Raw genomic sequence first — 12315 nt, forward strand, 5'->3', positions numbered from 1 at the left:
CACTTATGAGGACATTATACTGTTCGATTGAAATTTTAAACGAATATCTTCATATGAGGCTCTCATTTCTCTTAAAAACAAAATTCAGGTAAAAAAGAAAAAAAAGGAAAAATCTGTTATTTCTTTGTTTTTACATTCATCGGGTCCCAATATGCCCAAATATCAAAGAGAAATTAAAAATGCGAGCCATGAAAGAGTTTGGGTCTGAGTGTGGAGTGAGTGCATATGAGAGTATGAGGGTGGGAATGGATGTTTGTGTCTGTGTGTGCCTGTATGTCTGTGTCTATATGTCAGGTTGGGTATCAGACGCCACCTCTCTGGGGACATCTCAGGCCCTCCAAGGTTTGGAGGCCTATCTCCACCCACCACCACTTCCCCTGCCGGTGGCGGACTCCCTCAGGTGTCGGTGTGTTGGTGGTTCTTTGTGTCTGGGGGTGGGCGTCCGGGTACACACCGGCTCACTCCTTGGCGGCCGCTTGTCGGGGCCTGGGGCCTGGGGCTCGCTCGGGCCCCTTTGGAGGTGGGGTGCCCCCGGCCTCTCGGCCTGGGGCTCGGTCACTCAGGTACAGCTGGGGGCCGGCGGAGCTCACGGGCGCGTCACTGCAACTCCCCCTGACTTCTGCTCCGCGGCTGCTGGGCGAGCCCTCATCTGGGACTCTCCTCAGCTCTTACTGGAACAGTGGCGCGGCTGCCCCTCTGTTGGTCTTCCATGGTCTCTTGTGTTCTGGGGGCCTCTGGATGTCTGGAGTTTTGATCTCCTCCATACCCGCTTCACACCCTGGAGGACGGGGCTGTGGCCCCCCCACACTCCCTAGCAGATCATTACATGGAGAAACCTTTGGAATGCAAGCATGCTGATCCACACAGGTATGCACACATGGGTATTCACAGACGCGGACTAAAGCTTTCTTGGCTGCTGCCTCAAAGCACACTGTGCGCTGTCTATCTTGCGTGCTGCACAATATCGTTTATTATTTAGTAAATATTGATATCTATGACTAGCTAGTTTATTGTGATGGTGCTTTGTTTTCTCTATTATTATGTTGCTCTTTGTTGTTTGCTGTCTCCTCTGTTTGTTTTTTTTGTTTGTTTTTTTTTTTCCTCCATACAGGTGACCCAGGAGTTCTTTTTTTTTTTTTTCTCTCTCTCTTCCCCCCCCTTCTCACCGTCTCTTCTCCCCTTTGGTTTTCTTTCTTTCTCTCCCCCTCTTTCTCTCATTCATTCCCCCTGTCCTATTTATTAAAAAAAAAAAAAAAAAAAAATGACAAAGGATGAACTGAAGCTCTGCCATCACGTAATGTCGCATACTGCTGTTTCTGATGTCATTTAGAAAAAAGAAAAAAAAAAAGAAAAAAAAAAGAGTTTGGGTCTTAGTTGTTTAAACAAGCAATGTTGGTCATGTTTCAGGTGCCATAAAATGAGAAGTGAAACGAAAGAGTTTGTTAGTGCAGGTGTTTCAGTTTTCTTGATAAGATTACTAATCTAACACACAGTGTGGACCAAATTGGCATGTCAAATCAAATCACAAATCAAATCAAATCACTTTTTATTGTCACATCACATGTGCAGGCACACTGGCACAGCACATGCGAGTGAAATTCTTGTGTGCGAGCCCCACAAGCAACAGAGATGTGCAAACACAACAACACAAACGAGCAAAATACAAGAATGGCCAACCTGAAACTAATAAATATATGTACAATATATAATAATGTATGCATTTCTGGATGTGTATACTAAATATTTTCCTACGTGTGTGTGTGTGTGTGTGTGTGTGTGTGTGTGTGTGTGTATACACATTTTTACAAATTAAATAGTAAAAAAATAAAATAAAATAATAATAATAATAATAATAAAATATATAAAATATACAGAGTTGAATATGTGCAAAACAAGTGGCATTTATATACAGTATGGAGTGCATAATGTTGAAGTTCCAGTAGTGAAGCTGAGGTGTCTATGACGTGTTCAGCAGTCTGATGGCCTGATGGAAAAAGCTGTCTCTCAGTCTGCTGGTACGGGAGACAAGTGCTGCTCGTGAAAAAATAAAGGAAAAGTAAAATTAAACACAGAAGAAAGCCGTTGCTTGGGGGAGCTCGCGACGAGGCTGCCATACTCGGCGCCATCTTGATCACCTGTTCAGTTAGAGAGAAGTTAAAGGAAAACGGAAAAACGACTAAGCAGCTTGCAAGTGAAAACAACAACAACAACAACAACAACAACCATAAAGGATCCATCTACATCATTATTGTCACGATGATGGCAAAGTTTAACTGAGCAACATAATGAAACTCTTCCCGCTGACTCATTACGACTGTTTTCAATCTGTTGCAAAAAAAACTCTCAAAGAACATAAAAAATAGACCATAAAAATGTTGGCAAACACGTGGTTGTTGTGACCGTTTAAGATAATGAAAACTAAACAGACTTTTGTTCTGATCAGCTTCTTGTTACTTTTTGACTTTCTCTCTTCACAACAATCAGTGTGAGTCATGTTGCCAAGCAGGTTTGTTTTTACAATTTGGTGTGCGTGTCGCTTTATGTTTATGTTGCTGAATGATTCACCAGCCCTGCAGAAACTCACGTTGCAGCTGACAGCTTTGCCCCCTCCTCCCATCAAACCTGCGCAGGTGGCGCAGCTACACGCCCAACTCCAGATTATTCAGTTATCAGGAAGGGCGGTGAAGCAAAATCCCAGGAGCCTCACGACGCGTCGCTACTGTCGAGCTAGACATGATCGCGATCTTCTCGTCCTGCCGAGCTCGGTGCTTTAAGTATAAGAAGCTCTGATTTTTATGTGTCCCGTGAGGAGGGGAGCGTAGCCGTGGAGCAGGAGACGTGCGTCGGAGTGAAAGGGCTTGTGCTAGGCGCACTCCAAAAATATGGGTCTCACACGCCGGTGGGTGCCACACGTGGTCTCCCTGCTGTTATCGCTGTGTTTCTGGCTGTTCGTGTCGGCAGGCGCGCTGGAGATTTTTGACCAAGACACACCTGAGTTCACCTGCAGCAAGGTAAGTGGGAATCCTGGGAACTGAGAAATGTTTCTTTTGGAATCAAGCGGTTAAAGAGTGACTCTTCTCTATGGGGCGAGAGTATTTATGACTGCTCAGTTTTAAGCTTGTAGCGCTTGTATTATGTCTACTATAGCGTCATTATCAGGTCAGACATAAATCTGTCTAATAAAATAAAAACAACGCAAGTTATGGGCGGTTAATGATTTAAGTGATCTAACTATAAAAGTGTGTTACCAAATTTTGTTATTGCTATCTATTTAAAAAAAATGTAGGTGCAAAGGGAACAAAATTTACTGTGCAAACGTCGTCTTCTTGGAAAATTAGGATAAGAGACACCCTGTCCTGAGTCAGATGTTCATTACTTATTTACTCATCTACCTGAGTCTGGCACCTTACTCCGCCACTCCAATTCCGTGGAAGGTAGCTTGACTTCCCTGAAACTATTGTGTCAGAAATGGCAGTATTTATGCACATGATGCAGTATGTAACATTACTTACATAAATCTTAACTGTCTTTATTCCTTGACTTTAAGCGGCAGTGAACATCATTGACATCGACATGACATTTTCATAGGCGTTGCTGATTTGTCAAAGAACAGAGATAAAAGCATTCAAAGCAAAAACACGGAGCATACATAGAAGAATACAACGAAACATAAGCCTTTAAATCCAACATTGAATAAACATAAATGTGCACGCAGGAATGAAAGCAAATAAGTCATTGCAGTAGCATCAGATAAGAGTTAATATAGTGATGGCAGGATGAGTATGGATCCTCTTTAATTCTATAGGTGTGGGCAAAAATAACAGAGTGGTGCAAGACACATATCAGGAGAGAAACCGTGATGGAGAGTGACAGATAGGTTCAAGCTGGTGGTGGGATTTCATCCGTTATGGGATCTGAACCCCTTGTTGTTTGCGATGGTGATGGACATGCTTATAAATGAGATCACACAGGAGTCTCCATGGACTATGATGCTCACAGATGAGTGAGAGTAGGGAGCAAAAAGAAGGGGAAGCTGGATAGGAGAAGGTTTGCACTGGAGAGAAGAGGAATGAAAGTTAGTAGAAGCAAGAAAGAATACATGTGTGTGAATGAGAAGTAGACAGGTGTAGGTGGTTTTAATACCCGGGTTCAACCATCCAAAGCAACAGAGAAGTGAAGGAGAGTGCAGGCAGGTTGGAGTGAGTGGAGATAAGTGTCAGGGTGATTTGTGGTAGTAGCGGATAGTACAGGATGGTAGCAAGAGTGAAAGGGAAGGTTATTAATTTGGTAGTGAGACCTCCTGTCGTCTGTGGCTCTGATGCCAGATGTCAGTGTAGCTCCCAGAGTGAGCAGGTGACCATGAGGCAGGAAGCAAAATACAGCAGCCTGCATTTAGCTTCAACCCGAGGCTATCATCCCCCCCACTCTCTCTCTGCTTTTCTGTCTACTCATCACTGTAATAAAGGCAAAAAGCTCCAATATAATGTTTTAAAAAAAGACAAGAAATTGAGGTGGTGGTAGAGCTGAAGATTTCCATTGGTAGTGAACAGGATGGACAAAATTAGAAAATAATACATCAAAGGAGGAACTCAGGTACAGTACTTTGGAGAGGCAAAGTTGAGTTGGTTTGCACATGTGAAGAGCAGAGAGAGTTGATAAAGTGGGCAAAGGATGCTGAATATTCAGAAAAGAGGATGATGGCGCTGGGGATAGGGTCAGATGGAGGCAGAGGATTTGCTGCGGTGACCCCTAAAGGGAGCAGCCAAAACAAAGGGAAGCAAGATATTGTAGAAGAATTACTCTACTACTACTGCAAGAGAAAAGTAATAACAATAAAAAATAGACAGAACAAAGGAAATATAAATGCATAAAGTTTTTTTTTTTAAATAACTGAAATGTTATTATAAAAATATTTGGAATCAGGCTTTCAAATATCTGAAGCTGCTCACTACAGTTGTGTGATAAATTGAAAGCGTTTAACTTAGTTTTTAAAAAATATGCAGGATATGTCTCTATTTACCAGACATTTTACTTACAATTGTTGACATCAGTGGTACCTTTTAGATGTGATTCATTCAACTCTCGTTCACATTTTATTCTTTCTTCAGGGTTTGACTGACTGCCATGTGGATCAAGGTAGCAGCATGATCAGTACTTGCACATCCACTCTCACTGTTATCATCTCAATCTCAATCCCAAATAAACCTTTTTGTCTAAAGCAGAAACGCTCTTGTTTTCACAGCTCCGTTTTCTGATGACTTCCCTGATCCATACAGTAAAGTTGACGTTACACAGTTGCAGCTCGAAAGTGTTCTCTGCTGTTCAAACAAACAGAACTGCAGTCTTTGCCTTCAAGTCACCATCACTCTACAAGGTAGCTTTGCCATAAATCATTTTGAGAGACTACTGGGACGCACATTTCATAATGATGTCAAGCATCATATTTGATGGCAACGCTCTTAATGTTAAAATGTTTTCCTGCATTCTTATCATAGCTGTCGAGCTTGTTAACCTGTCACATGTCATGAACTAATGTTGTATTTAATGTTGCTGACATGATGATGATCCAAGCTGACGAAATGGGTATCGTGACGGATGTTTCTGAGGAGTCTGGTGATGACGGCGAAAAAGAAGGTGTGTGTGTCAAACAGCAGAACAAAGTTTGAGTTTGTTAGCAGTTAGAATCACGTGCTTCGAGCACAAAAAATGTAACATATTTTTCCATGACATTTTTCTCTATATTACAGATTTTGTGAAAGTGCATTTTAGTGTCCCGGGAACGTTAGACTGTTGGAAGATACTCTATTTTAAACAAAGCAACACCACTGTTGGCAAGTCGACATATAAGGTAACATTAGGAAAGAGTGAAGGTATTATTTATTGTCTGATTTGTTTTTATTCGGGATTAATTAAGTAATCTGTGGGGTTGGAGACTATATTTGTTTTGTTTCACTACATGAAAGAGACATTTAAAATGTCATAATCATTCAAACAACAAACTCTTAACTATCAAACATGGCAAAATAGTGTCAATTTTTCATGTTTCAAACGTCTGAGTTTAGGTTTTCCTTCTTCGGTTCCAGTCCAGATAGTAGCACAAGTAAGCATAGATTGGAATTGCGCCTCAAATAACAGGGAATAAGTAACACGTCACACTTTTTCTTTTTTTTCTTTTTTTTTTTTTTAGGTTGTGGCAAAATTCTATAAGGAAGTTGCTTGTTAAATAAATAACTGGAAACAAGCATGAAGAGGATATTAATACAAAGATTAAACAGAAGGCTAGGGGTATTTATAGACATATGAGGTAATCAGTTAAACACGGAGGGTAACAAGACATGACAGCAACTAATTTAAACAGTGACAAATGAGGCACTGAAGGGTGCAGCAAACTTATGAAATACAAACAGTAACTAGAATTAAACCAACAAGTACTAAAAGCAAAGTAAATTCAAACCTGTACAATAAACTAAAGTAAGAGTAATAAAATCATAATGCAAGCAAACATAGCAGACAGAAACCAGAACTCGCACACAAATTAAAAAACACAAACCCCCAGACACGGCACAACCCCACACCTCCTGGAGCCCACAAATGGCCTGCATTTGTATAGCGCTTTTCTAGTCCATAGGACCCCAAAGCGCTTTACACTACATTCAGTCATCCACCCATTCACACACTGGCGATAGCAAGCTACATTGTAGCCACAGCTGCCCTGGGGCGCACTGACAGAGGCGAGGCTGCCGGACACAGGCGCCACCGGGCCCTCTGACCACCACCAGTAGGCAAACACGGGGTTAGTATCTTGCCCAAGGATATTTGGCATGCAGCCAGGATGCAGCCTGGGATCGAACCACCGACCTTCTGATTAGTGGCTGACCTGCTCTGCCACCTGAGCTACAGCCACCCACAAGAGGGCGGGCCCATGTTGCTCTTTTGGAGCTCAGACTATCAACCATTAATTAGAGATATTTTGTTGCTTAACAAGTGCACTATTTTTTTGGGGGGGGGGGATCACACCTCATTTGTACTTTGCGCTTCACTTGAGTTGAATATTCAATTAAGGATGTTGTTTTAAACTGTTCTATTTTTATGTTTCTGCCTAAGTAACAGATATGAATGCTTTCTCCATTATGGATAGACTCTCTGCATTCTCATAAACTCAATCTAAGAGCTTTACTATATACAATTAAATGTTTTAAAGTTTACTACATATTTCCTGCACTTCCAGCTGCTGTTGAGAGAAAAAGTGCAGTTCGGCAGTCCTGTTATGGTCAGTGTAGACTCAAAGAGTCAAAATATGACACTTCCCTCTTTAAAAAATGGTGAGTTTAAGTTAATGGGAGCAAAAATATGATGAATTGTAGAGCAGTGTTACCCAACATTTACTACACCCTCTGTTTTTCAGTTTGTGATGAGGAGCCTAACGGAACTATAAAGGAATGTGGTAAGACACTTTCAAAACCCAGGAGTAAAATGCAGGCCTGGTAAAAACGATTTTACACCATTGAGTGAGTTGATCCAGCCAAGTTCTAATTTATGACTATTGAAACTAAGGTCCCAGACTCTGTGTGAAAGATCAGGGGAGGAATGTCAAACTGCAACTTGTAAAAGCTGATGTCAGACAAGGAGATGCAATCACATGGCAGATGGTTTGGGATAAAATTCCTGCAGAACAGCGTGAATGGGTGGGTCAATATTTTGTTCTGGTAATGCAAAATCAGCATCATGCATGTTTATTTGTTTGTTTAACTTTGTTTTCATCTTTGGCAGCCCAAAGAGAAGGATGAGGTGGTCATACCATCAGACTTTGTTGCACCATGCCTGTGCTTCCAGGTAAGCCAAAATATTAAGTGACAGCTAAGCTATTGGAAAATACATAAATATATATAATATAATAAATATAAAATTATTTACAGGCATGGTGGAAGGGATCATTAAGAACACAAATCTGCCCTTTCAAAAACAATGAAGGTAAATGGTGTTGCCTGACATCAACTTCAGAAGACATTTGCATGGGACATTAATTTTCAGACATGGAGAATTGCATGTTGTTGTTGTTGGGTTTTTTTGTTGTTGTTTTTTTTAGGTGCACTCGAAAATATGCAGCACAGTGTGTCTGCAACTTTGGTGGAGTCTCAGCTGAGGGATGGTGGCATAGGGCTGATCTGGAATGTAAGTGCGCCGTGTATACTGGAAGCAGAGGTGTGGCTGTGCAAGAAAGGCCAGGTGGGAGGCCAGTGTGAAGAGGTGATGGGTTCCAGACAGAGACTACAAGCTAAATGGGATGAACGAAGCAACAGATACTTGGTAAAAACAGCAAAAATCCTGAGTGTGATGTAATGTAGTTTTCATGAGCCACTGTTATAATTTTGGAAATGACTGCTATGAGTCAATATGTTCTTTTCACTGTGTCTCCAGAAAAACAATGCATTGTTAGCACCAAAAATAAACTTTAAACCTTATAGTCAGAAAAACGCAGAAACAAAGAAGCAAATAGGATTTTTTTTTTCCCTTCTTCCAAATGTAACAAACCAGAGATAAAGCAGACAGCAAACAGTCAGTTAAGATTATTTTAATAACTGGAGTCTTATTTCTGACCATCTTCCTCATTTTGGGCTTAACTTCATACAGAGCTGCCTTGTTTGCCTTGAAATATCTCTGTCATGAGTCACTCAGTTCAAACCATCCTCTGCCTTTTACATAACTCAGACAAACAGATATCTACAGAAGAATGGCGAAACAGTTCCAAGCTTGATTCACCTCAAGAAAAAACAAAGAAAAGAAAGAATGTGTCCAACATTTAAATAGATATTCAGTTGTACTAGAATTTGAAGTCTCAACATGAAGTTTTAAGGCTTAATTCAGTTTGGGGGGGGGGGGGTTAATTCAACTCTAAAAATACAGTTTTAAACTAGAATGTTTAAAATGACTGGATTAGCCAATAAATTACCAGAAGGTTGATTTAAACACACCAGAAATTTAGACATGCTTAAAAAGCAGAACCATGGGGAACGTGAAGCCATGACGCTTTCTTTTATCATGATCACATAAAAGAGATCACATTCATGAGCGGTGATCTTACAATATCAGAACTAGATGAAAAACAATTTGTAACAGAGGTTTTATAAATGTCTTGAGAATGCAAACTTTCTATTTTTGTTTTGTTTCTTTTAATCCTTGAAATATTTAATGTCTGCGCATCATCCAGTGCCCCAATGTGTGGGAACAAAGCTTTTACAAAAGTTTTTTCAACTGGCTGCAAGCAAACAACAGAAAAGAAAAATGCAAGTCAGGTGATGCGTGAAGAGCCTCTGTCAGTTGCATTTGTTGATTTGAATGACATGCTGGATTTTGTTCTGTTATGATGGTTCACTGAAGTCAAAAGGATCGGTGATGAATCTTCTCTTTTTTCTTTATCGCTCTTTATTGGCTGTGATTGACTATGACTTTTCTTTGAACCCTTCAGCAAACCGGAGAGTTCAATGTGCCATCTCACCCTCTGCTATGTGTTCAGGTGATCAAACATAAAATTATTCATGAAACTGTGAATGCATTTATCACTATACAGACTGTGCTAACATAAACGTCTGCCTTTAATTTTTTAGATGAAGATTAACGGGACAAAATCACTCTTAGAGCCCCAGTGTCCGTTTGCCAGTAAGACTGCATTGCTGTCTATTAGATTAATGGAATAATTTATTTTTTTCAAGCAACATCTAAAAAATCCCACTTTCTTTCATTACTATGTAACAAATAACCAACTACATAGTGACCTTTTAAAAAAATAGAACATTCCATTTCTTTATTAAAGTTTCATATTTTCACATTTTTACAGCATCTCGATTGCGATGGAGCGTGGTGCTCATCATTGGATTACTACTCGTGTGTTTAGCAATACTGGGAGCGTATTTAATACAAGGGATTCTACAAGGTCAGTTTCCTGTTCGAGTGTCACTGAAAAACAGAATAATTGAATAAGTGTTCTTAGAAAATATCTTGAAGGTATCTTTGTTTTCCATACAGGCTATGTTTGGAAGTGGCTGAAAGACGAAGACGTTAAAGGTAGGAGAAAGCCTGATGTTAATTTCACACTGGGCCACCAGTATTTCCACATTCCTTGTTTTTGTTTCCAAGCTTACTTGACTTTTATGCCATAATCTTGATTTGAGTGATAATTCTCTGTAGATTTCTTTGATCAAATACTGATTGTAGCCATTGACATCTGCTATTTCAGGGGCTGTGGGCGGTGTTCATGTTGTGTTGCTGTACCCACCTGATGATAACCCTTGCCTGCCAGAGCTGTTGTGTCATTTGGGCTCATCTCTCCAATCACTGGGCTTTAGTGTGTCTCTAGACCTGTGGAGCCATGCTGAGCTCAGCATGCTGGGACCTGTGCCGTGGCTCCACTCACAACTTGATCAGCTACAAAGGCAAGGGGGCAAAGTGGTGCTAGTCCTAACCCAGGCCTCCTGGACAAAGGCTGAAGAATGGGGAGCTCAGCGCTCAGAGAGGAAAAGACATGTGAAAGAAGAAGAGGCAGGAAGAGATTACCCTGGGTCTTCTCGCTGTGCAGATGTTTTCAGTGCTTCACTGAGCTGTGTTCTAGCAGACTACTTACAGGGCCGCGCTGGCGAACGGTTTATGCTGGTGCAATTTGAATCCCTCCCACCTGAGCCCCCAGGTAGTTTCCGACCGCTGCCAGAACTTTTCCGAGGCCTGCATGTCTACAGCCTTCCATCCCAGAGCCTGGGTTTCCTGACTGAACTGGCTGGAGCTCGTCAAGTAGCTACTGCATCAGCCAGACGGAAAAGAGCAGGGGGGCTCAGGATGGCATCACGGGCTCTAGCCCAGAGACTGTCAGCATTCACAACAGGGTCAAATGTATTACGCCTTGTGGGAGTGCATCAGAGTTGTGTTGCCGTAGGAGGGGAAGACTCTGGGGAAACTGTGCCATTGCAGCCCAGTCTTATCACACCCCCATCCAGCCCTGACACGGACCTGCAGGGCAGTGAAATGGAGTGGGCCTGACAATGCGACAGGACAGCTATGGTTCAGTTTTGGGATGAGCAAACAGTAATGACACAATCTGAACGGTTGCTCATCATTACCTTTGCTACTTCAGCTTCTTTATTTCAGGAAAAACTCTGGAATCCTAGCCTGTTGAAAAGGAGGCATTAAAAAAAATCAGCCCTGCTCTAGGAAAACAATAAAATATCACCACTTCCAAAGAAAAAGGTGACAGCAGATCCAAAGGTCTGTGATGACTATTTTTGAAAAGTAGCATGGCTCAGGAGGGCTACAAAATGAGAGTAAAGTGTGGAGAAAAACTCACTGTGTGCACACACTTCTGTTTCTATGACACAACTACACACTTGTACTACTACTGCAAGTAAAAGTTTGTGAAGTTCATGAAAAAAATCTGCAGCACCTGTCCCATTTTTGGAGATTGACATGCATGTATTTTGGCAATTTTGCAGACTGTTAAGAACAACTGGAATTTCTGCATTGATTATTCATAAAATGTGTTCATCATCATCAACTTATACATGCTATTACATGTCTTTATTGAGCACGGTGAGTAATAACTGGCAGAGCAGACGGGAAAAAAGTGAGTGAACTCTGTTTCTCTACCTTTGTTTTAACATTTCCGATAGCTGCTAATGAGGATTTACCCCCCCACCCCCCAATACCAGTTCTGTATAACTGCGTATCAATGCGCTGAAAGTAATGAAGAAAAAAGAAACCATAATGTTGTGTTTCTGACTTTATATATGTAAATATATTTAACCAGTTTGTCTTGGCATGTTCATTTTGTTTTATACTGTTTTCGTTTTTTCTTGTTGTCTTAAATAAAAAGCTAATGTTGGTATGTCTTTGTGGCATCAAAAGAATAAGCTTCCTTGCATTTGCAGAATAAGCTCGTTGACATTTGTTTAACATGCATATCTGTGAAAGCTTTAAGAATAAAAAAAACAACACATTACAACAACAGTTTTTATTAAATAATGGGTTATTTTTTTAACATGTTATTATTATCATCATCAGTTAGGGGGCCTAACTGCATCTAAGCTTTAATTATGCAGTTAAGAGTCAAGCCCGGCATGGTGATAGAGTGGTCACAGCAGGTTTCCTGGTTCAAATCCTAGCTGAGGCCTTTCACACCACCTCCACAGTGTCTGGAGTGGGCTTTCTTCCACAGTCCAGAGGCATACATTGTAGGTTAATTGCATGAGAGGTAGATAAAGTGTTTTAAGTGTCAGTAAGACCACTCAAGGAGTAGATAAATGTGAATGCATTATGTGCCTAACTGGGTAT

At 41.0% G+C, this 12315-nt stretch overlaps 1 protein-coding gene across 1 annotated transcript; it reads left to right on the forward strand.

Moving 5' to 3' along the window:
* Nucleotides 1–2590: 2590 nt before the first annotated feature.
* On the forward strand, nt 2591–11949 carry LOC308408010 (interleukin-17 receptor C). Its single transcript, XM_080900057.1, has 16 exons — nt 2591–3011; nt 5109–5136; nt 5243–5374; nt 5572–5634; nt 5748–5848; nt 7229–7322; nt 7406–7444; nt 7555–7685; nt 7771–7833; nt 7917–7971; nt 8087–8307; nt 9467–9514; nt 9606–9657; nt 9836–9931; nt 10024–10062; nt 10235–11949. Exons 1-16 carry the CDS (start codon nt 2883–2885, stop codon nt 11026–11028), a joined length of 2085 nt encoding a protein of 694 aa, XP_080756183.1. The 5' UTR covers nt 2591–2882; the 3' UTR covers nt 11029–11949.
* Nucleotides 11950–12315: the final 366 nt, after the last annotated feature.

Source organism: Rhamphochromis sp. 'chilingali', assembly GCF_963969265.1.
Source record: "Rhamphochromis sp. 'chilingali' genome assembly, chromosome: 12".
Taxonomy (NCBI): domain Eukaryota; kingdom Metazoa; phylum Chordata; class Actinopteri; order Cichliformes; family Cichlidae; genus Rhamphochromis; species Rhamphochromis sp. 'chilingali'.

Excerpts from the sequence above, each read along its gene's own strand:
- LOC308408010 (XM_080900057.1), top strand. The coding sequence starts at position 2,883 with ATGGGTCTCACACGCCGGTGGGTGCCACACGTGGTCTCCCTGCTGTTA. Across the intron at positions 8,308-9,466 it reads AACGAAGCAACAGATACTTG|CAAACCGGAGAGTTCAATGT; the intron begins GTAAAAACAGCA and ends TGAACCCTTCAG. Across the intron at positions 9,932-10,023 it reads AATACAAGGGATTCTACAAG|GCTATGTTTGGAAGTGGCTG; the intron begins GTCAGTTTCCTG and ends TTTTCCATACAG.